The sequence below is a fragment of the Excalfactoria chinensis genome, chromosome 1 (genome assembly GCF_039878825.1).
Source record: "Excalfactoria chinensis isolate bCotChi1 chromosome 1, bCotChi1.hap2, whole genome shotgun sequence".
In the NCBI taxonomy this organism is placed as follows: domain Eukaryota; kingdom Metazoa; phylum Chordata; class Aves; order Galliformes; family Phasianidae; genus Excalfactoria; species Excalfactoria chinensis.
The window spans coordinates 91,284,130-91,310,202 of NC_092825.1; the positions used below are offsets into that span (position 1 = coordinate 91,284,130).

At 38.4% G+C, this 26,073-nt stretch overlaps 1 protein-coding gene across 7 annotated transcripts in view; it reads left to right on the forward strand.

Moving 5' to 3' along the window:
- ROBO1 (roundabout guidance receptor 1) overlaps positions 1-26,073 on the forward strand; it is a 684,763-nt gene that overhangs the window by 176,201 nt on the left and 482,489 nt on the right. For 3 of the 7 annotated variants that reach the window (XM_072346025.1, XM_072346499.1, XM_072346245.1), the window contains exon 1: positions 3,452-3,625. The exons of 2 other annotated variants lie outside the window; for them this stretch is intronic. In XM_072346025.1, coding sequence (XP_072202126.1) covers positions 3,517-3,625 — 109 coding nt within the window. In that variant the 5' untranslated portion in view covers positions 3,452-3,516. Of the gene's footprint in view, positions 1-2,944; positions 3,626-26,073 lie in introns of those variants that run through there. 2 more of the 7 variants (XM_072346331.1, XM_072346582.1) reach the window with 2 other exon arrangements.

Consider the following 26,073-nt stretch of genomic DNA (forward strand, 5'->3'; position numbering starts at 1 on the left):
CAAAGCTAGGTAGAGCTACTGTAACACAGAGTGTAAATTCATTTTGTAATTTTGGTCCTTAATCTGACCGAGCTGCAATGCATGAATCAGACAAGTGCCTCATCTTTGTGTAACCTCTTCAGGTATTCTGCTGCTTCTATGAAAATGATGTCCACATGGCTGGTTCCAAAAATAATTACATTGCTTCTGAGTAAGCTTTCAAATTGCTAAGGAGCTCACATGAGCAGGAATTATACTTCAGAAACTGAAACTAGTTACATGAGCTATAAAACACTGAATCACATAGAAGCAGGCCACCTTTTATTGGGTTTCACACCTCTGAATGCTTAATTAATTCAGTTTTACTTGCTCTTCCAGGGGGGAAGGCAGCAGATTTGCGTTGCTCCTGTGGCAGTTACTGCCCACTAAATTTTGCTAACCATAGAAATATGGTGCATAAGACACTGTTACAGAAGGTGATACAAAAGCCTTTTTGGTCATACATTTTCCGTTTCTTACTGCCCTTTCTGTGTGAATGAAGAAAAAGATGGTCACTTAGTTGATGCTACTTTGTACATCCTTTCACATCCATCAGGATAAGGGGACATTTTCTGCAGGAAACCAGGCAGGATAAATGGATGCAACCTCTGCAAAAAATGTCAGGTTTTGTAACCTGAAAAGTACCCTTTCATTATTCTTGTAAGATAAAAAGCCATCTGTCCTACAGTTCTGAAACTTTCCTGTAACTCTGGAAACATCCTGTGAAGGATTATGTACTAGACAAAACAAATGCGAGGTGTGAGGGCTCAGCAGACATCTGAGGGATCACCAATTGGCTGTACCATTTGGCTTTTGCTCAGAGCAAGGCTCAACGAGCTTTGGAGCTAGGACACAGGGGTTTCTTCTATGAGGCACGTCTAGATTTTGGCTTGTTTTGCCTGACTCATCTTGGAATCCCATGCTTTGCCTTTTCTTTTCCTCTTTTTTCCTGGAGGAGATGGGAAGTGGATGTGTGTGTTGGGGGAAGCCTGAAAATCTCTACCTTCAGTGCACTGCAAACTACAGAATCACAGCCTTGTGCTTTTGATGCTCAAAACTGCAGCTATCATTTGAAAAGGCAATTTTTTCTGCATTCATAGTAAACTGCATCTTTCATCATTACTGCTGATGTACTTCTGAAGGACCATATTGTGTTAAATAAACTTTTATCCCATTCTGTGTTTTGATGCAATAAAGAATTTGGTGCATTCAGCTATCTTACATAAGCAGCAGTATGATGAGTCATCTTCAGAAACTGAATATTCACATGCTTCCCTGACACATGTTATGTGCTAAAAAAAGACAATCTGAAATTTCCTAGCACTTTATTTTAACACTGTATGTTCCCATAGGAGTTATTTTTGTTATGGGCAGAGGCCTGATGGCAGTCAAAGGGCTGACCCTCTGTTGTTCTTCAGCCCATAAATGTGAATCCTGTAGAATGAAATGAATGCAAAAAATAAAGCTTCTGCATCAAGAAATACCTCTGGGACTGGGACTTGCTGACTCACTGACCAGATTCGGTGCTGGCTCCGCATGCCAAAACCACCACCTTCTGGACATCTGCACATGGGAGATAGATAGATGTGTCGAGAGTGCCAGGGCCTGGGCAAAAACCGTAATGTTTAGCATTACATACTTGTAATGTGTAACGTGTGTGGGGTTTGACAGAGCCAGGTTCTTTATGCCCTGCGCTGTAAATGCTTCAATTCTTGTACTGAATATAAACTGCAGAGAGAGCATCTCTCTTCTCCTGATTTCTTCAATTAGTCAGAGTGATGAAACAGAGCCTTCCCATTCCAGTTCCCTGACCTACATTTGTATCCCCCTTTTTAAAGGGCTTCTTTAATAGTAATGGAAGAGACTCTGATACAATACCTTTGCTGTCTGCTAGTTCTAGGTGAATGATTTGCTCTTGGTCTCTTTCGGAAAGCTATCATCACTAACATCTGAGCATCTAGAGATGAATGTCTTCAGGTAGCTGCATTTTAACTGGTCACTGTGAAATATATCAACAGCAATAATCATTTTGAGTTCAAATTTCATAAAGAGCATTGGTCGTGAACACCATAGATAGACATTATGACTAAAATAGCTTATTTTTTCTCTTCTTTCTCTGTAATTGAGATCACATCTAGAAATTTATTCTGGTACTTTATTCAAAAACCTCCTTCATTCTACAGTTCAGTTATAGTCATAGCATATACCTGACAGCTAACATGCCATGTGTGATGCATAAGGTCAGCTTGTAGAATGCAAATTCTCTGCTGCTCTGTTAAGAAAATGAGTTTTACCATTTTAAGTATTTCTGAGGCTGATGATCCTGGTGTTAAAGAACTAGATATTTTGTAAGTTCTTTCATTACATATAAATATAGACTGAATCTAGACTAAACTGCTCCATCACCACTAGTGAAAAGCATTCCAGTCTTCTTATAGCAATTTTTGGCTCACAGGATCTAGCTTTTCCAGGCTTCCACAGGCCATGTGGGATGATTTCATAACTGTGGTCCGTGGATCGTTACTATTATGTTTCTGCTCTAAACTATTTAGATCTTCTGGAAAAGCCTGTGATCCTGCTGCCCAGCCTGGCTGGGTGCTGTGTAAGATGGCCCTGCACAGCTGGCTCAGTGGGAAGCAGGGTGCTGGCACAGCTGGGTTGCAGGCACAGCTCTGTTTGGCAGCAGATGCAGGCAGGCGAGGACAGCATCAATTCTCAGTGCTCTTTGTTGCATGCTTCTCTGTTAGCAAACTGCATCATTCCTTCAGGAGCTGCTGGCAGAAACCTGGTTAGCATTGTTTGTATTGCTTTCCCTGGAAATAGGGGATATTTATGCTAAATAAGAGGCAGAGTAATTGAACATCGTAAAAATATGTTTCTTTTTTTAAGCCTTTCTCCTCCTTTTTCCTCCCCGCCCCCTCCACCCACCACCCTTTTGCTGTGAGTAGGAGAGGCAGCTCCACAAACTGTCCTTTTGCACCGTTGACAAATGTAATGAATTTTGAGCTTTGACATTAAACACTCCGTGTCACCTGTTTGGTGAAACTGCAGTGAAGTATGCAAGTCAAGGAGAAAAAAAGCCAAACCACCACCTCTGCTTTCAGCCTGTCTGTGCCCGGAGTTGCAGTGCTGTGGGGAGCATTGATAAACACTGGGAAGAGCTGAGAGGTGGCAGAGGCAGGTTAGGAATCACTGGCTCCTGTCAGATCATGGAGATCTCTCCCTACGTCTCCTGCAGCATTTGAGTGCCAGATTCACCTGCTCAGAGGAAGCCTTTACAACTGTTCTGTTTTCACATGCCCTGGATAAAAGGAAGAAACGATGCAATGGAAATATAATTTTTAGTAAGCATTTCTAATAGAAATGATATTTTACATCTCCCTCTGCCTCTGCTGAGTAAGTGCTATTTAGCTCCAATTATTCATTCCTAAGGAAAGTCTCCTAATTCATCTTTATCAGTACTCCCAGGTAGAGGTTATTCATTTTTCTTTACCTGGCATGGCTGTGCTGTCACTGCTGCTGCTGCTGTGGCTGGTAGGAGTCACTGCTGCTGTGGACATCTCGCCTAGAATGAGAGCGGGGTCAAGGTGGAGAGGTGAAAAGAACCGTGAGTAACCTGGGCTTTTCCTGCTCTTCTTCTCTGCTCTGTACTCAAAGAAATGTGTTAGGCCTCATTTAGCCTTGTAAGTCCTCCTCTCCAGGAGATTGTTCTTTAATAATAACGTGAAGGACATGTAATTATTGATAGTTAAATATGCATGCAGAAATCTGAGGCCACACCTTCTGTACTCTCCACACATCTGCTGTGCAGTGCTGTGTTTCCTGCAGGCTTCCCAAACAGCCTGTGCTTGTTAACTCCTGTATTTCCAGGGAGCTGCAGGTCTTCCAGGATACCATCAGCTGTGCCTTTTCTATTTGCAGCCTTACCATGTTATGCGTTATTTTAAATGTTGGCATTGATAGAGGAGCAAATTTTAAAGGTGTACTGATTATGTGAAGGAAGCTTGTAACCACGGTGATTATGCTCGGTAAATTTATTGGTATAAGCAGCAAAACTGCAGCTTAAATCAACACATTTAGAAGACAGGATTTAACACAGCAACACTTGTCAATGTTGCACTTATAAAGGAAGAAAGAAATATGATTATTAGAAAAGGGAAGCAGATGAGTCATGGCAATATTTGGGAGTGAGGCATACAGGACATTGTGTTGCATACACAGTTGTTTGACTGAAGTATCTGGATTATTATTTTTTTTCATTTAAAGGCAACTCATACTTGCTGGGATTATTCTTTATTTCTGTCCAGCTATATAAATAACCGTGCTTATTGTAGGCAACATACTATTACCACTACACATGTGGGTTTTTTTTGCTGCACTTTTTTTAGAAGTACCTAGACTATTAAAAGGGAAAGAAGTGTTGAAAGTGGAATGAAAGCTTTCAGTTTAATTCAGCTGAATGTGTTGTGACTGACTAGAAAATGTATGCAATGAAAGTCATTGACAGAACTTGGGGGAGTGCTGTTGGTATCCTTTGGATGCATATCATCTTGACTGCCCTGTTACCTGAAAACTGATTCACAGCTTGAGTTACACGTGTATTTCCTAAAACATGGATATATGTAACAGTAAATCTGCCCCCAAATCATCATCCTTAAAGGAAGAGGTACTGGACAGAGTGGAACTGAGAATAGAACCATCCATTAATGAGTAATTTACGTACAAAAAAACTCCCTGTCCAAACTAGCAGGCTGTTAATATGTGCATTAATATGTTAATATGTGTGATATGTGCATTAAATGCCGCATATAACATCCTGCAGTTTTATGCCTAAAAGAGCTCTTTAATTTAATGGATGTGGAAACTAATGCTGAAATCAACTTGAAATTTTACCAGAGCATGTTTCTTAGTGAAAAGGCCATCTAAAATATGTCTGCATATCTGTTCAGTTACTACCTGTTAGAAGAAAAGACAGCACCCAGAGTGAACAGACTGTACTTCCAGTTTTGACATACTGTTTTTCAGCTGCTTGAAAGTTCGTGATGCTGAACTTAGACTGAAAAGACTGAAATAGATGAGGTGTAAGTACTGACCTCTCACAAAAGCATTACTGAACAAAAGTTATTCACTTTGGGATGGCCTTTAGCCACGATGAGTAAATTGCAAAAAAATTCAGGTTGAAATCACCTCACCTTTAGGCATTTGTTTTGCACCTATAGAAGGTCATTTAATGTCTTCAGTAGTTAGCAATTAGACTGTATGGTTTCAAATTTTCTCTTTCTTCTTTCAGCACAGATCTTCTCTGTCTGGCACATACACAAATTGCTGATGTGGGCTTAGAGGAAAAACAAAGATATAAAATAGTTTTTATATCTTACTGATACTACAGCACTTAATTGTAGAATGTGTTAATAGTTACAGATCTGAGCCAAGTCTCCCTGCAGTTCAGAGAAAATGTTTGGATCAGATCCTAATGGTCCTTTTATTTAAATATTAATTAATATTTTCACTAGGAACAACTGTTCTGATACTTAAAAGAATCTTATTTTGATTGTATGCCATTTGGCTTTTGTTATCCATGGTGTCAAAATTCCTCTGTTTGCAGAATGCAGTTATCTTTCAAGGGTGGATGCTATGAGAATCAGACAGCTCCTTCTTTTGGAGAAAAGAGAAAATTAAAATACAGTGTAATCCTAGCTGCCTGTTTCTTTGTGAGTAGATATTGTACGTTCACGTGGGAATTGACTGAGTTCTGAAAGTCTTCTCTTGCTGCTTTATTCTTGCACATCATAGTTAAAATACTACTAAAATTTAAACAACAACAACAACAACAAAACTCTCTGAAGTTGTGTGGTTACATAGTGACATAGTGTAGTTCGTTTAGTTGAGTTGTGGTTAAATTCCATAGTCCAAGCAACAAACGTGGCTAAATAAAAGGGGACATAGCTGTTTTTTTCTGCTCTTCAACAAGGATTTTCACTAGAGCATTCAGTTCCAGGCTCCACCACTCTTTCTGAGCCGCTGTCAAACCATTACCTCTTGTCCTATCACTATTACCTGAGAGAAGAGCCTGACCCCCACCTTGACACAACCTCCTTTCAGGTATTTACAGAGAGTCATATCGTCTCCCCTATGCCTCCTTTTCTCTAGGCTAACCAACTGCCATGCCATGCCCTTGGCTGCTCCTCATGTGAGGCTTGTGCTCCAAATCCTTCACAAACTTCACTACACTTCTTTAGATGCACTCCAATGCCTCAAGGAGGCATAGGGGAGATGATATGACTCTCTGTAAATACCTGAAAGGAGGTTGTGTCAAGGTGGGGGTCAGGCTCTTCTCTCAGGTAATAGTGATAGGACAAGAGGTAATGGTTTGACAGCGGCTCAGAAAGAGTGGTGGAGCCTGGAACAGGGAGGTGATGGAGTCACTATCCCTGGAGGTGTTCAAAAAAAGGGTAGATGTGACACTGATGGAAATGGTTAGTGGGCATGGTGGTGATAGGTTGACTGTTGGACTAGATAATCTTAGAGGTCTTTTCCAACTTTAATTATGATATGATTTTATAAACATATAAAAATGTGTTTTAGAATATGTAACATAGATTGCTAGAACTTGATGCTATGGTGTTGTCTTCTGGCACATTATTATTTTCATTCGTATTGTTTTTAAGAATGTCAGCGATTATTATTTAAATGCCTGTATTTTACAACTTTTGTGCTTATGATCATAGGAAATAATACCAAGAATTTTCATTGCTATTTTGGTAACAAATTGGAAATATATTAAGACAGTCTTACTGTCCCTCAGAATAAAAACAAAACAAAAGAAAAACAGTTTTATAGAATCATACCATTGTTGTGTTCTTATTAATTCCTGTGTTGCATGCAATATCCCCTCTGAAGGCTATACAAGCATTTATTGAAACATTTATAGCTTTATAAATCTATTGCTATACTCTGATTTTTTTTTTTTTTTTCTTTTGTTGCTGTTGGAAAACTTTAAATGGTTTGCTTACTCCAAATAAAGCACATTATTCTCATTTTACAGAGAATACAATTGTAATTTTCTGGGCAAATTATGGGCATTACATGAATTACTGAAGAGAAAATGATTTTCTGATTTTTGTTAGAAGTACTTTTGGTGGAAGAATTTTGTGCAGCTTTAAATTTTTACAAGGCATTAAAGCTATTATTTTACTGCCAAATTCATTCTCTATTAATTTCCTTTCTCTGGACAGTAAATGTGTTTCATTTTTCAAATTAATTTGGAAGTAGTAATAGTTAAAACTCAATCTGTTGAGAGATACATTGGGACAGAAAGCTGTGAAGTTCCTGCAATGTGAGTGGTAAAAAGTTATAGAAATAATCTTCTCCAATTACTTTCAGTACTCACAAAAACTGAGAGTAGGAAATTAACTTAAATGATCCAGGTAATCATCATTTATTTCTAGATCAAAACATACTTCGCTTTCTTCAGGCTGAGGGATTCTCAGCCAACTGGGAATACAAGAGTATTGTGCTGTTTCGGCAAACGGTTGGGAGTATCTTTATCCCTTCAGCTCATGTGTTGATTTCTTTTCTGTCTTATTCTTATTCCTTTTTCTGTATTGCATAATTCTCTGGTGGCTCAGTTGTGATTCTTCAGCATTGTGTCCACTGCAGATTTTCTACTGCCATGTGTGATCATTGCAGCCATGGAGGCGAGCCATCTATGGTCTAAACTCTGGGTTATCCATGTGATTTTACAGCACACAAGGTGAACTGAGCAAAAGACTGGTATTTCCATCATCAAAGTGACTTTATATGATTTTCTGAAGTTCCTTCTGCATTTCAACAATATGAATATCTTGCTATCACTGCGTAATATCAGGTTGGAACATAGCATTTCAGGGCTCCTAGTATTGGCTGGGAGATGTTTTAGCAAAAATAATTTGTTTACAAATGTCCTCATTTCTGTATTGTAAGTCAAATAACTGTGGTTTATCAGGGAAATATTTTGTTTACATAGATAATGTAGGTGATGCTGTTAATGCATACTTGTCTCAAAACTTCAAAAGGGAGTCAAACAGAGGAATCCATTGGTACCTTCTTTTGTAAGTTAAAGGCATTTGCCTTTGCCTGGATTCTTTTTCAATATAACTTATTTTACCAGAAAGCAAGTGTAAATCTAGTTGTCAGTTCACTTTATTTATCATAACATAGGTCATAATCATTTTTCTGATGTACCATTTTTGGTTTGTTAATTCTTCAGAATGAATGGTTACCTGATTCATCATTGTCTTGCTTCAGGTCTCCAGTGAAATTATTGGTTTGTACTGATTCATCACTCTACTACTGATAGGATAAATCTGATCTACTTATGACAGATGAAAAACTCCTTATGGCAAAGAATATTCACAGAAATACTAATTTCTTTTTGAAGGATTAATGAATGAAGATACCGTTGTCACATCAAAATATCCTTTTAGAAAGAACTCTGTGTCACTCAGGATGTAATTCTATGTTGTATAAGAATGGAAGTAGGAAAAACAGTGAAACAAAATTTAAAAAGCAGCAACCAAAATATGTCCTCTGTATAGAGTACCTCCAGAGCAATAAGTACATGATGGTTCTTCGATATTCTTGAAGAGATATATTAGACAATTTTTATATTGGACTATAAAAGTATCAAATCAGAGGAGACTCTTCAAGAAGCAGAAGTGGTTGGAAATACTTCTTTTGCCTTTCCAAAACTACAGGAGAACAAAAAGACAACAGTTGGTAAAAAATGCTCAAGAAGAGCTTGTGAGCATGAGTTTCCTTTCCAAATGGCTGTTTTTTTGGGTGGTCCCATCTGTTACATATTTTACTTGCTTTTCTCAAACACTCGTTTAAATTGGGTTTGTACACAAGTGATTAGAGAATGTCTGCTTTTTTGTTTAATTACCCGTATTTGCTTTCTTGCAAGTAATAAATGGCAAATAATTCAACTATTTTCATTATCTCTAAAGTTTGTAATCCAGTTGAATACCGAAATTATGGTAGTTCAGGGGCTAGTCACATACTACCTATGGAAACTTTGGACAAATATCAGCAAACAAATTTTTCAGAGATTTAGATTTAAATTTACAGAGGAAGTCTTTCTTTAGAATTGTATTGCTTACACTCATGAGGAATACATTTGTAGAAATCAGGATTACCTACTATGGAATGAAAAAAATGCGTGAGAGAATTTATTTGCCATAACTGGTTTTTGTTGTTACTGTTATACAAGATGTTTTTCTGGGACACAAAATGACTGAAGAAATCTGTCATGAAACATGATTTGTGCTCTGCAAAGTGCTTGGATTATCAGTATCGTTATATTCTACGTCAATTCTGATGTAAAGCAAAAACAAAACAAAAAGTAGAAAATTAACAAACAGCAGAAATTGCAAAGCCTTTGAATGTGTGTCTCACATCAGATATTTTCTGTATCTTTGGAGGCATGTGCATCTCTTACTCTGCCTTTCTCTCTCTCTCTAGCATAAAGCTCTGTCCTTAATGTCAAATTTTCTTGCAAAAAAAATGCTTACAAGGTCTCTCTCTTCTACTGAGCTTCTTGTTTTCATGCTACTTGTAAAGTCTGAGTTTCTTTGAAAATCTCCATGCTGTGGGCTAGGTAGGAATTTTGAAAAGAAAGAAAAAAAGACATATATATTTTTTTCATTTATGAACTGCAGTGAAGTAAGGCACTGACCACTCATAACATGCTAAAATTTGAGTAATTAATGTGGGAACTGCAGCCATCATAAAAAATCTATAAAAATTAAAACCTTTCTGTAACTGTGTAGTAAGTGCATGTGAAAAAACAGCCTCTGATGACTTGAGCTGGAAGATGTAACTACTACAGAAAAACACACTTATTTACAATTCTTTTGCATATGTTAAGAATCAGTCTGTTCCCCATTCTCAACTACAGTGCCTTTCATCAAGGTTTCTATATAATTCAGCCTCAGTTTGGTCAGGCTGGGAAATTATGCCCATGGAATGTTCTCTCATGTATTTTACATTCTAGAAAATGGCGTTTCTTTTGTTCCTTGTGTTTTTATTTGCATTTTTGCCTCAACCGGCTTTGTTGTAAGAAGATACCTTCTGGAGGTCTTATTCTCTTTGGTCTCTTTCTCCTTGCTCTCCCAAAACAATTCTTGGCTGTCACACAGTGCATGAAGAAAGCCCCTTCATGTTTTGGGGTGACCTAAAGTGTCTCTTGTCTCTCACATGATGAGATCTGGGCACTCTAAACAGAAATTGTCAGCGAATAAATGTCTCCCAGTTACTGAAGTTGCTTGTTAAAAATGCTGAATCAAGGTAGGGAACTTATTCTAAAGTCCTCAGTTCTGGGACCCATTTTTCTCAGATTTCTGTGACAGAAACACAATGTGCAACAGAAAAAAAGTAAGGTATTTAATGAGAAACAGATGAGGCCTGTGTATTGTTAGTGGAGAATGACTACTGTTTTGTGGAAAGAGAAGCCAACGTATAACATTAGGAATAAAAACATAGAAGGTTTCAAGACACTGTAAAAAGAAGTTAATTTTATTCTTGGTGCTTAAAATGTTGTTAAAAAATAGTAATAATAATAATAAAAACCTAAACTAATAAAAACTTATTCTCTCTCTCTCTCTCTCTCTTTTTTTCTTTTTTTTTAGTACTTTCAATATCATTTTACAGATGCTTACTTTCTCAACTCCTGTTGTCCCTTTACAATAATATTGAAAGACAATATTTTTCTCACAATCAGGTTCTGCTTGCTTTAACATCTGTTGATATGATTTATTAATGTTCAGGTACCAATAACGATACATTTTTCTTTTGTGTGTGTGTGTGTGTTCAGAAACATAGAAAGATTCTAAATACACGCTTCCTTAAAAACAAAGCCTCCCTGACTTAGCTTTTCTGTCTTTCTTTTTCCTTAAAGACCACTGGGAATATTATAGTTTTACATGTCAGCTACTAATGGTTTTATGTCCAATATTTGATTTAAAAATCACATGACCCTGAATAGCAGTGTTTGTTTTTTTAGCAACGCCTGCTTAGTTTCTTATAACACTATGACATTAATGTCTTCTTTTTACTGTCTGTAAACATTTAAGTTAGAATTTTATGGGCAGCACCTTTACACTTTAATTGGACATCTGATAGTCTGTGTACATAAGCACCTACCAGATAATGTGGAAATTGTAGAGTAAGAAGCAATGATGCCATTGTGCTGGTGGGTGCAGACTTTTGCTTGTTATGTTAGATTGTCTCCCAGGAGTGTCTGCTGTATTTCGGAAACCCTTTAGATGTGAACTGTTAGAGAAATATGGAAATGATGAGGCAGGTGCCAAAGCAAACCTCTGACAGGCATTGTATCCCACCCAGATTATAAGGTTCACACCTTATTTTTTATCTTGAATATTAAAACCTTGAACTATGAGTGTGGTAAGGTTCTATCTCTGACTTTTGATATATGTTGCTTCTATTATTGTATATTTATAAGTACTATCCGTCACTGTTGATGCTTCAGTCTATAGCACATCTTCCATTTTGGAGATTTTGCTGCAGCTAGAAAAGAACAAACACTATTTATTCATTCTTCTGCATCTGAAGCACTTTTGACTTTGTGAAAACGTGTATGATCACAATGAAATAATTTTCTGTTTTTTGAGTCCTTGTCACTCCTTCAGTTACTACAAGAATTTACTACAGTGGTCAACTAACAGTGTGACATTAAAATGCAGTGTGAAGAGTTATTTCATCCTGGTTTCAGCCTTCTGGGATGATATTTTACCAAAAAGACATTTTGTATTGAAAGTAGCCTTAGCCAAGGGAATGTAATCTAGCAACCTGTTAGCAACTATAGCACCTAAAGAGGTGAATTGCTCTTTTCTCTTTAAATCAGTACTTGGTGTTATCAGTACAGTGTTTGCTATCTTCACCTCATGGATGAGATCACAGTAGGCAAAAGAGGACAGACGAAGTGTGTGAGAATCTAAAACAGTCATAGAGAAAATCATTAGTTTTACAGATTCTTATCTGTTAAATCTAAGTTTATGAGAGCATGGTGTTATTAAAAATAACAATGTACTGGTATGACAGTATATAATACAAAATCTATATGTAGGGGTTCTCTTATTTATTTATTTGGCTCTGGATACATTATATGTTAGTTGTTGATTGTGTTGCCATATGTTATGAGCAGCAAGTGAAATTGAATAAATGCAGAAATATCTGGAGTGTATGAAGTTCTGGGGATACTGCAGCAGAGGTAGAAAACAAATGCAATTAGTTTAAGCATGCCTGCATTGATAGAAGCATTTCTCTGTTGATATAACTGTTTTGGGGCAGATTACAGTAAAAGTTCTGTAGAGTCCAATGCACGTATGTTACACAACTCTATCTGGCAGTGTGACACAAACAAGGGAATAAGAACTGAAGTTACAGTTTCAAGACTTAAGCAGCCCAACAAAATCTACAGCAACTTTTCATGATAAGGGAAATGGGGAGAGGAGAATGAGTTTTCTCTGGACTCGGGCAGAAGCAAATGTTTTACCATTTTGTTTGTTGTCCAAGAGACCAGATGTACAAGTCAATTAAGGTAGTAACTAAATAAGAGTGGTATTTCTATGGAGGCTGTACATAACCTCACTATCCCAGTGCTTCTCAGAGGAGAGAGAGAGACGCATTTGAAAGAGCCAGTAAGGGGAGCCTGGGGAAATTAACCTTGTTAGGCTGAAGTTTGCCTTTGGAGCACTCAGCATGCAACAACATTTTTTGGACAAGTCTCAGCTTTGGGTTTAGGGTCTTCAATAAAATGGAAAATGTGTTAGAAGCCAAGAATATGTCCAGGAATGAATAATTCCAAAGCAGACAGGAAAAGATGTCTCAGGGACAAATGTTCAATAAAGTATGTTTCTCAGTCAACTGAATGCCCACAACCAGATCAATTTCATTGATGTGTGAAGTTGAAGGTTTCAATTACACGATAGTGTATTGAGACCACCTTAGAAAATTTGAGTCCCTGTGCTTTTAAAAAACCCTCTGCTTTGCATTTAAGTGATATATTACTCATTAAGTGAGAATAAGGTGTTACCAAGCCATGAGTGAGGCTTGAAATTACACATGGCAGTCTCCATTACTTACACAGAGAAGGAAGTATTAAAGAAAGTACAGCCTGATGCTGAATACTCTGCCAAGGATAACCCACTCAGTGGTTGATTACTTACTGGCAGGTATGTATTCTGCTGTGACAGAGCTTGATAACAGACTTTCAGAACTTGTGAAGTATGCACAGAGGCATATGTGTCGCATATGCCAGAGTTGTTTAGTTGTCACTTAGATAACTGCTATTTTCTCTAGATATGAAGGCTGCTCCAAAAGTAATACTTGCTGTTGTTATGTTGGCCCATTACATCAGAGATGGATGTTGTTTATATGGCAGTAGAGGCTGAACTTTCCCACCAAAATTCCATTACATTTTGTTGCTATGTGACAGATAGCAGTAGAGGGGCAGTCTGACAAAATGGTGTCTGCTGTGAAAGTGTGCGTGAAGCAAAGGTGTGTCACTGAATTCTTCCATACGGAAAAAAAATTGTCCCCATTGACATTCATTGATGCTTGCTGAACATTTCTGGATATCAGAGGAAGTGAGCACAGTGAGTTGGTGGGTGGTGCATTTCAGCAGTTGTGACAACAGTGTGAAAGACAAGCCATGTTATGGATGGCTGTGCACAGCTGTCACACCACAAAATGAAGAGCATCTTGATCAGTTCATCCTCACAAATCAGCAGATTATGACCAGTGAACTGTGTGCAGAGCTGAATATTAGCTTCTGTCCTTTGGAAATAATGGTGGCAACATTAGAATGTCATAAAGCTTGCCCCATGTATCCAACAAATGCTCACACAAGAACACAGAGAACACCATGTGCAAGTCTGTCAGGAGCTGATGAACCAATATGAGAGTGAAGGTGACAATTTTCTGCATCACATCATTATCAGTGCAGAGACATGATGTTATCACAATGAGTCAGAGTCAAAATGGCAGTCTGTAGAGTGGCAACATGTAAATTTCCCACTGAAGACAAAGTTCAAGATACAGCCCTTAGTGGTTAACATGATGTACACTGTCTTCTGGAAAAGGAAAGAGATGGTCCTTCTGGATTTCCTGGAATCCAGACAAACGATCATCTCTGACCACTACATTGCAACACTGACTAAGCTGAAGGTTCAAACTTCCAGAGTCAGGACAGAGAACAAGGCAACACATTAGCACCAGGCCCCAAACCAGTTTGTAGATCATGGAACACATTTCAAGCCTTGGCTGGACTATCCTACCACATCCAAGCTATGGTCTGGATTTGGTGTTTTCTGATATTCATCTATTCATGCTGATTAAAGATTGACTCCATAGGCAATGTATTCCTAGCAATTATGACATTGTAGCAGCTGTGAATCTGTGAGATACCCATGATGATGCAGATTTTGATGACTGTGGCATGCAGGTTCTTGTTCATGACTGGTGATGCATAGCTAATGGTAACTATGTTGGAAAATAATCACAGTATCACAGTATCGTGCAAGTTGGAAGGGACCTTAGAGATCATCGAGTCCAACTCCCGGGATTCAAGCCCTCTGTGTAGCAGAGCAGCATTTCTGCCACTTACGCCACAGGGGGGATTCGAACCCTGGGCCTCTGGTGTTGCAAGCAGCAACTTATACCACTGCGCCACCAGAGGCACAATGTTTTGAAGCTGAGCATTTGCTCTATCAACTAGTGTTTTTGTGCTCCTTGCAGCAGTTGTAGTTTCCACAGAAATAAATGGGAGGCATTACTTTTGGAGCAACATAAGCTACATAAAAGAAGCAATGAGCTGTCAAGGAGGTTCTTTTTGAAACAAAAGGAAGTAGGAAGAAAATTCTCACTAGTTCATTACAGCGGACCTAAATGCAGATATTTGAAAATGTGCTGCATTAAATATTCACATTCAACTTCTTCAGTTTAACAAGATTTAGACCAAAATAATCATGGTCATAGTACAGCTGTACGGAGTTTAGAGATGTGAATTTATCTAGTGCTACTGTCTGAGTTTTTTATGTTTGTTTGTTTGTTTTTTGTTTGTTTGTTCGTTTGTTTGTTTTCCTCAGCAGCATCCAAAGCATACTTTAAAATTTTTGACTATGAGAGAAACCTACCTTCATATCAGTTTAATATCAAGAAGTCTCTAGTAACAGGAAATAAGGCAGATCAGATCAATTTTCACTGTTACATCAGCATCATCCATTGTTTTCTTAGGAGTCAGCAAGGTCAATGTTACTGTTGCCAATGCAGCCTAGATTCCAGGTTCTTCTGTGACACTCAGATATAATAGGTGGCCTCAGTAGAAGGCTAAAGCAGGCGAGGCAGAAACATCTCATTCAGCATGAAAGTACTATAGCTGCTTTAATTCATACCTTCACACAATACTATTGGTTCTATTTAGCAAAAAATTCCTTGTCCTTAACCTTCCCAGTTTAGCCAGTTTTGAGACTAAATTCCACTGTCTTCTTGAAGCCGGACTGTCAGCAGTAACTACTTGAAAATTTTCATCTTCTGTAAATGAATTAAAATAGATTTCAAAAGCCCAAGTCTCCTGCAGATGGAGAACATAAAAATGCCAACTATGTTCAGTCTGATAGTATGTTGGTGATTATTTGTAGAGCTCTTGGGCCATTTCAAATAAAATATCAGTGCCTTGAAGTTGAGTTATATATTTCAGAAGGCTAGTATTTGGAATAAAATTAGAAATTACCGAATAATTCACCACAGTTGCCAATTTTGTTTCCTGTGATTTCATGCTCAGACTGAGAATGCCATTCAATGTAGTTATTTCTAAGGAAATGCTAGAATTTAGACTAAAAGTCCAGTATTTTGTTTGCATTTGTATTTCCAAAATGCTTTTGATCATACAACAGTTTTCCTGCTTTGTTCATAAAGTCATGCTCTTCCTCTTTGCTTGCCATTATGTTATTGCAGAGTCAGGCTGGTCCAAACATATTCAACCCTAAAGAGGTGTTGCTGGAGAAGTCATTTAACATTCATAGGATAAATATTTTATTAAATTAGATTACTGAATGTTCTTCTTTCTCAATCTGTTTTGTCAGTCTCAGTTTTTGTATGGCTCATTTTATATTTCTTTTCTAATGTTCAAATCTTTATTTACTTCTTCAACTCCTTCACCCCTTGCGCTTCAGCATCTACAGTGGGTCTGTGGTTAATCCACATGTTTTTACCTGCTAAGAAAAATGCCAATATCTAACCTGATATTTGACTGCGCAGTCTAATTATCTCTGCACACTCACACAGCTTGTTCTTAGGATAAATTTTCCAAGTTCGAGGAAAGAAACACACATGGTGTGTTTGGTGCATAATTTCAGTGTTCAGTAGGAGAACTGGTACTTTCCAGATTCAGATGGGCACAACGGTTTTCTGAGAGATACTGATTATGCTGTTGATTTTATATTCCAAATTACACTTGCCCCAGTTACTTAAAGTAAACATACCTGTGTGCTTACTAATACAGCAAAATAGTTATTTCACTCAAAATGAACGGCCATATTTTGCTTAATTGAAACCAATCACTTTCATGTGGGATGGCAGTATGGAAAACTACTAGAATCTCAGTGGTGAGAATTACAAAAATATGTTAATAACGCGAAACAAAGGTAATAAAAGAAATCTACTGTTCAGTTTTGCCTCTAAAGTTCTACTTGTGTTCTTGTCATTAGTACTCGTACTAATAATTCTGGTAACTAATGAGTTAGACCTCTAAAAGTTAGAAAACACAAAAATGGAGACTGAGAGAAGCATTGTGAAGTATTTAAAGGCTGTTTGTTAAGAACTTCCAATAACATGATTTCTTAATTGTGAGAAAGTTTGCTTTTGTCCCCTTGCCCTCCACCTTACAGGCTTGGCATTATAGCAAAATGCATATGTAAGAGTTTTTTAAAAAGTAATCCTGAAACTTTAGTTGAAAAGGCATTTTGACCTGGACCTAAGCCTTTCAGTCTATACAACTGTCACCTGCAACTGTTATTCCGGTCAGCTGAAATCAACTCTCCATGCTTCACAGGTAACAAGAAATTTTGCTTAATTTGCAGGATGTGCATGCAGAGGATATGAGTTTGAATTTCAGAGGGGTGAACAAAATAATGTAGGAAAGCTACATTCATGCATTAATTCTTTTAATGTAGTTATTCATGCATTGTATAAAGTTACAGTGTAAATCTCATTTTGTACAGAGTATTTATTTAGATAGTTCAGTTTAAACATCTGAAACAAAAAAGATTTCCAGAATCCTGCCACAGCAAACAGCTTACTTAATTCTTGAGTCATGGGAAATTCAACTGTTGTATTCAGTGAGATGAATGCTGGCAGGTATTGGTCTTAAAACAGCACTTGCACTTTTAAGATTAGTGTTTTATACTGCAGGCTTCATAGGATCATCCAGTCCCAAAGTGAGGTGTTAGGGAAAGGAGTGGCTTGGGAATTATAAGACTTTTGGGTAGTCAGCTGTCTGCAAGCAGCACCAAACAAGCAGAGATTTTGTGCACACCTGTTTGTGAAGGAGAGTGAAAGACTGCTGTTAAACTGGCTGAGTGCTATGAGTCACCACTATGAGCAGCCTGAGTCCATCTATTGAGGGAAATCAGTGGAAGAATGCTCTTAGTCTGAAATAATAAACCCGTACTCAAAACTTGCATCTGATTTCAATAACTATTTAATATATTGTCACATATCTTTAAATTGTTTTTATTGTCAAGAGTTCAACAGCCAGGGGTGCAAAATCAGGTGCTGATTAAAATTCCTGGGCTGGTTCCGCTGCATTTAATATGTGCTTTGTACAAATATAACAAATGTGGATTTGGCCTGCTAGTAGAGAAGAGCAAGATGAAAGACAAGAGCTCGTGAGCAGTGTAGTCTTACTAGAATCAAGACTTCAGAATTAAGTAGTAGCTGAAGAATTTAAATAATTGCTTTGTAAAATATGAGGATGTCTTATTTATGTTATAGAAGTACTGTTGAGGCTCACCACAAAAACTCCACAAAGGAGCCATCTCCAGAAAGAGATGCTACCTTAGTGGTGGTCAGCCCTTAAATGGCATCTAGGAGGGGTGGAGCTTGACTCCTGGGAGCACAGCTGAATTACCTTCACCTGTGCTCCCACAGCTGACTCGTCACTTGCCTCAGGTGGTTAATCAGAGGTTCAGGCTGTGATCAGCAGTATTCCTTACAAGTACTCAAGTATTGCTTTTTAGTTTGGTGGCTTTTTCCTCTCAGCTTTCCTGTCCGAGTTAAGTTTAGTCTTGCGTAGACCTTTTGTTAGTCCTGTAGCCTCAGTAGTGATATTGAGTTGGTGAGTATTTGCAGACCAGTTTGGAAAGGTTATTACTGGGGCTTAACTGGGAAACTGATGAAGTAAACTGCGAACAAGCAAATCTTATGAGTTCCCTTGCCGAGGCAGGGAGAAGAAGTGATGGCACCTGTGCTGTCCTGCAGTGGAAATGTTGAATCACAGCCTGAAGCAGTGATTGATCACCTGGTGGGAAGGCAGGGTCTACCCAAGGGAGCTTGGGTGCAATTGTTGCAGCTGAGTGACCAGAAGTGGTGGAGCCAGCGTCGACCTCATCTCAGAACTCAGTTAGGGGTTGGCAGTGGAGGTGAGGATATCTTTTGCTGAGGATCTCTGTCTACATGTGGCCTTCTGAGGGTAAGTTAATTTTCTTTTATTGTATGCTGCTGCTTTTGGGATTGTCCTCATTTGCTGCAGCTGTATGCTTTGCCACCCTGCTATTATTGCTGTATTTTTGTAAGCCCTAAATTGGTATCGGAACGTGAGGCCAATTCTTTTTCTTCCTCTGCTGTGCTGTTTAAACAGTATTCTCTGTGTTGTTATTCAGATATACATGGATGAAGCATACCTCTTGGTCTCTTTTTATGTTTAGCATGTGGCTTTGTTTCCCTTATTCTTTGTTCCTAATTCCTCTCCCCCCCCCCCCCCCCCGCCTCCTTTTTTTTTTTTTTTTTTTTTTTTTTTTTTTTTTCCCCTGTTATTGCAGCTTTCTATTGATTGTAGGGTCCCAGGTATGATGTCTGATAGTTTAATGCAGAACATAGAATATCTATAGTTTTGGTCTTAGGAAACAACCGTTCTTGTTAGGAAGAATAGAATACTGAAGTGAGTACAGTTGTCTCTGTCCCTGTGCTTTCCCTCCTGAGTTTTAGGAAGGTGGTTTCTAAGAGAGTTTGTACCTTGTTGATCTTGCTGCTGGAATAAGGCTGGTGGTAAAAGCAGAGGAACCCTTTTGATTACATGAGATTAAAGTGTATTTGAGAATTTTACACTCACTGAAAGATAAAAGTGTGGGCCTGTCACCTGAGTAAGCTACATATAACTCAATAAAGAGCTGTTGAAGTTGTATTTTGCCTTTAACTATGAGGTGGGTGAATTCTTATTTCACTTACTCATAAAATCTGACTAATATCAGATTGTGTGTGCCCCAGTGTCGCAGTGGTAGAATTGCTTCTTGCAACACCGGTGGCCTGGGGTTCGAATCCCCCCTGTAGCGCAGGGGGTAGAAGTGCCGCTTCGCTACACAGAGGGCTCGAAACCCGTGAGTTGGACTCGATGATCTCTAAGGTCTTCCAACTTGCACGATACTGTGATACTGTGATACTGTGATAGAATACATTCCTGATTTCTGTATCTTGCTGTGTGTATGGAATTAATAATTATGCTAAAAGTTCTTAAATGGTAATGTGTGGTGTATAGCTAATACTTTGAAGCCATGGGAGTGGCTTATTGTACTGGAAACTCCTGCTATATACTTCATGTGAAAGCAGCTTTAAAAGAAGTTTATAGTTCTATCAAATTTATGTTTGTTCAAGTTTGTTGCTTTCTGCCCAAAAGAGGCACAGTGGCAAGTAACCAGCTTGTGCATGAAGTTTCTGTGTAAAGAAGACTTGCACCTCTCTGCCATTATCTCTACCAACAGCAACTTGTGTTGACTTGATGGTATTTAATGCATTTTGTTGTGTTTTTTTTTCTCTTCAGTGTTGATACCCGCTTTCTCAAAAAGCATCCTGACATCTCTCTAAATGATCATTGACCTCATGAAGTATGAGACTGTGCTTCTGAGGAGCACTTGCTCGATGATTCAGTCTTAATTCTTAGTCAGTACACTTTTTGCTTGTAATGATACTGAGTTTACTCCAGCCTTAGCCTCACTGCTGTTCTATTATGTGTGCAGCGCTGTTACTACTTGTCTGTGTGGAGGTTTTTTGCACTGTAGTGACACGTTCTGCACTGTGTGTTTTTAGTCAAGGGTCTGGCAATTGACATTCAAAAGTGCAGCTCTGAAAAGGTTTCTCACTAGCTTACAGAGCAAACCCTGTTTGCTTACAAACTATGGTGTCCTTTAATTCTGACTTATCTTTGATGTCTGGACATGGTATTCCTGGCCATCTGTATGCCTTTAACAGCTTCAATGAATCAATATTCTCTCTGGAGTAATGCACATATAGGACATTTCTGTAGGATTATTTCACTTCTGAAAGTGAAGTTTCCTTATCGTTTAAGATGCTCTCCTATTCCATCATTGTAGCTATTCTAAGGCTACTTTCAAATGCTACTTGCCTTTAGATACCTAGAGCCAAAAGAGTTTAATTTGGGGATATGAATCACTCTTAATTGATGAGCACTACTAGCAGCATTTACCTTACTTTACGTTTTAAAGGATAGCTCTTGAAAACAGTCTGTGGAAAAACTGATAATCATATTACATGTCCAAAGCTGAGGCAGCCCTCTTTGCTCTGACTAACAAACTCTCGGGAGCTGTAAATCAAATGTCAAGGCCCAAATCTCTGCTGTAACGTGAATGTTGCTGAGTTTTTCTTAGCTTTGTGGAATTTTAAACTAAAGAGCCATGTCTTTCTGAAGCACACAGCATTGCTGGGTTAATTCAAAGGGAAAACTGAGAGCTGTAAAGGTACAGCTATTATGGAAGTAGATAAGGATATGAGGAGTTGAAAGAGACTTGGCATGGTCAGGGGAAATGAACAATGAAAGTTTCTAGGTGATCATAACTTTTAATGTGCTGAGAGGGGCATGGCAGGTCTTGCCGTGAGGTGCATGTGGTATGACTAGCATGAAACAGTTCTAGAGTTTCTTGGAAACACTTTAAGAAAGGAAGTGCAGTTCAACTGCATTAACACCAATTTTAATTGTCACTTAGAATTTAGCTTTGAACCTTGTTCCTATCTTTAGTTGATATTGGAACAATTAAGATAATATATGCAGCACTTAAGATGAGATCATCTATCACTGCAACCTTAAGTTTCTTGTTTGTTTTTGTTTGTTTATTTGTTTTTGCATACTTTGCTGAAAGGTCAGTGAATTCTCCAAAGATTAAAGACCCTTTCTAATGAGCTATGATCCCTGGTCATCTATGCTCCTCTTGTGCTGTCTGGTTGATTGGAGGATGGTGCAATAGAGATTTTGGTAGGAACATAGGTGTGGGTGATTGTGTCTGATTTTGTGCTCTCAGTTGATCAGGCAACTATTAATATGTACAAGATGTAGGTCTGGGGCACACAGCTGAGATGCTGCTGATTACAGGAAACACTGACAAGGAGCTGTTAGTTACTGCAGCCTGTGAGCATGAGCAGTGGTTTCCACATCTGTGGAACAAGCTGTTTTCAGTTAAATTGGAATAAGTAATATGTGCTGTAGTATTTTGAGAATGAAGTTTCAGCTGTGATAATGACTAATTATTTCCTACTTTATGACTGGATTCTAGCAATGAGATTGTAATGGTGAGCTCAGAACAGCTTCAGTTAAGCTATAGGTCTCCTCCTCAACACATGCCAGTTTTCTGCTATTGAGTATCTATTTTCTCTGTGACTAAACTTGATTTTTAAATGAGATTACAATGCTTGCAAGGAGTGGAGAACTGTATAAGTTGGTCTCTGCTCTTTAGTGTTATTGCAGGAAGTCCACTGCTGGAACATGAGATAGCCACACAACAAATACTTTAGCTTTGCTTTTGTCTTCTCCAGACAGCTCAGTAATTGTCCAGTCTCTCAGGTACAGAGCCCAGTGAATGACCGTTTTGTTGCTTGCCTGACAGATATTAAACCTGCTACAAATTAAGTTGTCTACTTGTTTTACTGGCTGAAAGGGGCCGCATTAGTCAATAGTCAAGCTAACAGAGAAAAAGGAGGAGGAATGTGGAATGTTTGCTGAAACACAAACCAAAGCCTTGGTCATGGGAACTTCCAGGGGTTGGGTTGGGTTTGGTTTACCACTGATGATTTTGTGTGGAAGTTGATGTATCTCAAGTGGTAAAGCCATCCCAAATTTCTTTCGATCCCTGCTTATTGGATGGGAAGCCAAATAATCAGCAGGAAGGAATTGCCTTTCCACATGTTCCAGCACAAGCCTTTGTTGATACAAAACAGATGATAGTGTGGAATTGTTGGCTGAGTTTGAGGGAACTTGGCAAATATCCTGATTTTGTATGTGTGGCTACCTCTGATAGGTGTGCTCTTGCATGCATAAGCCTATGTACTTTGCTTTGATAAGACCATTAAGCAGCAGTAGTTTCTAATCAAGTCAGAGGCTAGATTTATTTGCACTGATCTTAACTTTCTTTTCGTAATACTTCAAATTGCAGTACTAAAAAAGCTGTCTAAATACTAAGGAACCTTTTTCTACATAGATATTAGCAAGTTAGGGAATTAATGCTTAATCATGTCTATAATGTCCTGATTTTCTGCCATACAGTTCCTTTCTGCAGAAGACGCTGATCGAACTTCATAATAGCACTATTTCTGTGCATTTGCTGCTTCCTCAGCTATGTTTTCTGCAAAGCAAATCATTATCCCTTCCACAGCTGAACCTTCTGGAAAGGAGAAGAAGCTTCAGGGGGGAAAAGGGGAAGGCAAGCTTTTGTCATTTAAAATTTCTCACAGATTGCTCAGGGTAGCAAAACAATGAATGTTTCATTATTACCACAATAGATTAAAACATCTGCAATAAATAATGCTGATGGCTATTTGTGATGGCACAAAGTATTGTTTTTGTTCTCTTTTATAAAATTACAGCTCATTAAATGTCATAAAGCAAAGATACCATAAATAAAGCAACTAGTAGTGTTTCATTTCCCAGAAATGTGAAATCCTGCTGGTTGGGAACTTTGAAAAGTTTGTTTTCTCAGCTGGAGCAGTCAAGTATCTGAGTATGTTAGGGTCTGTCACTCCTGTGGCCAGAGAAATTATGAGGCTTCAAACATTTGTTTGTCCTCTTCACAAAGCTAATATTGCTCTTATCTTATCATGAAGTGCTTTCTATTTTGGCCACAAAACACCTGCACTGATTGACAAAAATACTGAAGTGCCTCAGTAATTACAGAAGCGTCGTTATTGCAAAGTAATTAGATAAGTTGGTCTGGTTTTAGTATAAGGTGAACCATGCAGTCGTTGCCCAGGTATATTCTCATGTTGAGCCAAATAATTCATATTTATAGTGGTGTTTCAAGAAAAGTCAAAACTTAAGAGCAAGTTGTTAATAATAATCCAATTGGTCCTTCATCAAAGATCACCTCGTTTCACCTGAGATCGCTGTAGTTTTGTGTGCTCAGTTTTCAAGCCTGAGAACAGGCTTGAAGTGGATTGCTCGTTTTGCAGATGTGCGATGGTATAATTTCAATTTTGTTCCCACTTTATTTTCCATAGACAGGCTTTTACATAAAAGTCTGCTCTGAAAGTAAAATAATTCAAACCATACCTCATGTCTCAAGTTCTGAACGGTGGTTCAAGTTTCCAGTCCCAGATTTTCTCCTGCAAGTCCTGGTATTTGTGACAGTTATAATCATGTGGTAGTTATGGGATCGCTAGGAATTCTTTCCCTGGCTAGGATGTGAGTCGGGTTCGTGCCGGAGCTGTGGACTGCACACATGCTGAGTCTTGTGGTGGAACACTTGAGCCTGCAGCTGTAGACTGCACAATAGGAAATCCTCCTCTGAATTTAACATTTCTCAACATTAAGGCTAAATTTGTATTTTGGCTGTAGCTGTGTGTACTTTGAAACAACAGAGCAGTGTACAGCACTCTTTGTTCCTTAGGCAATCTAGGATGACATTAAAAGAATCTGTGTGGCAGTCTAAGCACTCAGAGGCCTGCATGATATAATCCCCCAGATTAAGGTTCAGCAGGCATCATGTGACAAGTGGTTTTCTTTTTTTTTGTTGTTCCTTTTTTTTTTCCTTTTTTTAATACACACAAAAAGATGTTTCTGTTACTATAAGAAGCTGCATTACAGAATTCTGCCACAAAAGTGAGTGGAGACTGGAAATGTGCAGGAACCCAAAACATACTGTAGACATACCTTTAAGATTGCATGGAGGAGAGAGAAACGGGGAAAAAATACAGTATTTAATAAAAATGGGGGAGATAAGGGGTGTCTCTGACTCAGGAGGTACTTCTGTATGGAATACTGATACTTCAAGGAAAGTATTAGTTCTTTGTTTACACTTAAACAATTTCTTGAGCATCTGCTACAGGACACCTGTGTGGAAAAGGATACTTGTTTGATTGACTCTCTACTGGTTCATTTTTCTGGTGGTTTTTATTCATCCTTGTGAAACTGCCAGTGGGGAAACACGTTCTTATGAATTTGGGATTAACTCAGTATTACAGCTGGGATGCTCACATAGTATTGATGAGTTATAGGTATATTTTTACCAGGAATAAGCCCAAGACTTTTTAAAGGGTGAGGATGCCTACATGATAGATACAGGATGTCTGTGCTTGCTTCATCTAATATCTGTGATAATCCTTTAGAAAGTTTCATTTTGCTTGCAGAATGGGTTGCAGGAATATTTCACCTCATTTTCCCTCTGCTATGCTGATATCTTCTTTTTTTGGAAGTCTGAGAAATATCTTGCTGTGCTGGTTTAAAAATGAGGTGAAGCTCCCAGCTTTACTGCCATCTGAACTGAGCAGTTAGGTAGGATTTTTATTGGTTTGACTTTGGGAATAAGTAGTATGGCATAGCTTTCCTAAGCCATGTTTTTAAGAATGCATTTCCGGGTGAAGAGTTCAATACAGTGCTCAGAAAGATAATGTGTTTTGTAGCTGAGAATGTGCTCTAACAAATAGTGTCATTGTGTTCTTTGTTGTCATTTTCCTAGGAATAAATAGGAAGCATTACTTTTGGAGCAACTAATCTCTTATCTACAGCGTGATTTCTTTGGAGCATTTGTGGTGGGTGGTTTGTTGGATCTTCTTTTCCCCAACTCCTTGTTTCTTTACAACAGTGAAGTTTGTCACCTTTCAGGCTTCAACCCAGACAAAATTTGTGCCTAGAAAATATACCAACTGTACACTTACTGTCTGTATGTGCATGTACAGTCTAATAAAAAGCTGCATCTTGAAAACATCAGCTACTCCACACAATCATGCATACATCATTGCTGTGCAACAGAGCTTTGTGTAGGGAACAGTGTCCAGAGCCCTGGAAGCAGTGCAGTCTCCCTGCAACTGGTCTAAGCAGGGACCTTGTAGCTGTTTCTAGATCTCTAGCTATTTGCTCAGAGCTAATGGAAATGTTTCTGCACGCAGATCAATAAGAAGTGGTGCAGTGCAGATGTTCCTTGCTTTATGGAATTTGGCACTGCTGTATGAAATAATTTCATTGGTCTGAAGCCCTGTAACCATCAGCTTCTCTGTCCTTCAGTAGTATCTTTGGCTGGCTAAGAATCAGTGATGACAGATATCTGTCTATAGTTTCTATCCATGTGTACTTTAGTGTATGAACTGTGTGGACTACATGTGCTTAATACTGCTGCTGAACAACCTAGTATTGCATGAACCTATTCACTACCTTGTAAATGAAAGGGCTCTTTTGCCTTTAATTCCAGAAAACATTAAATGACTCTGAAATACAGAAAGGAAGCATTTCAAAGCAATTTATTTGCAATGAAAGGTTTGTCACCACAGTACAGAAGACATGGATCA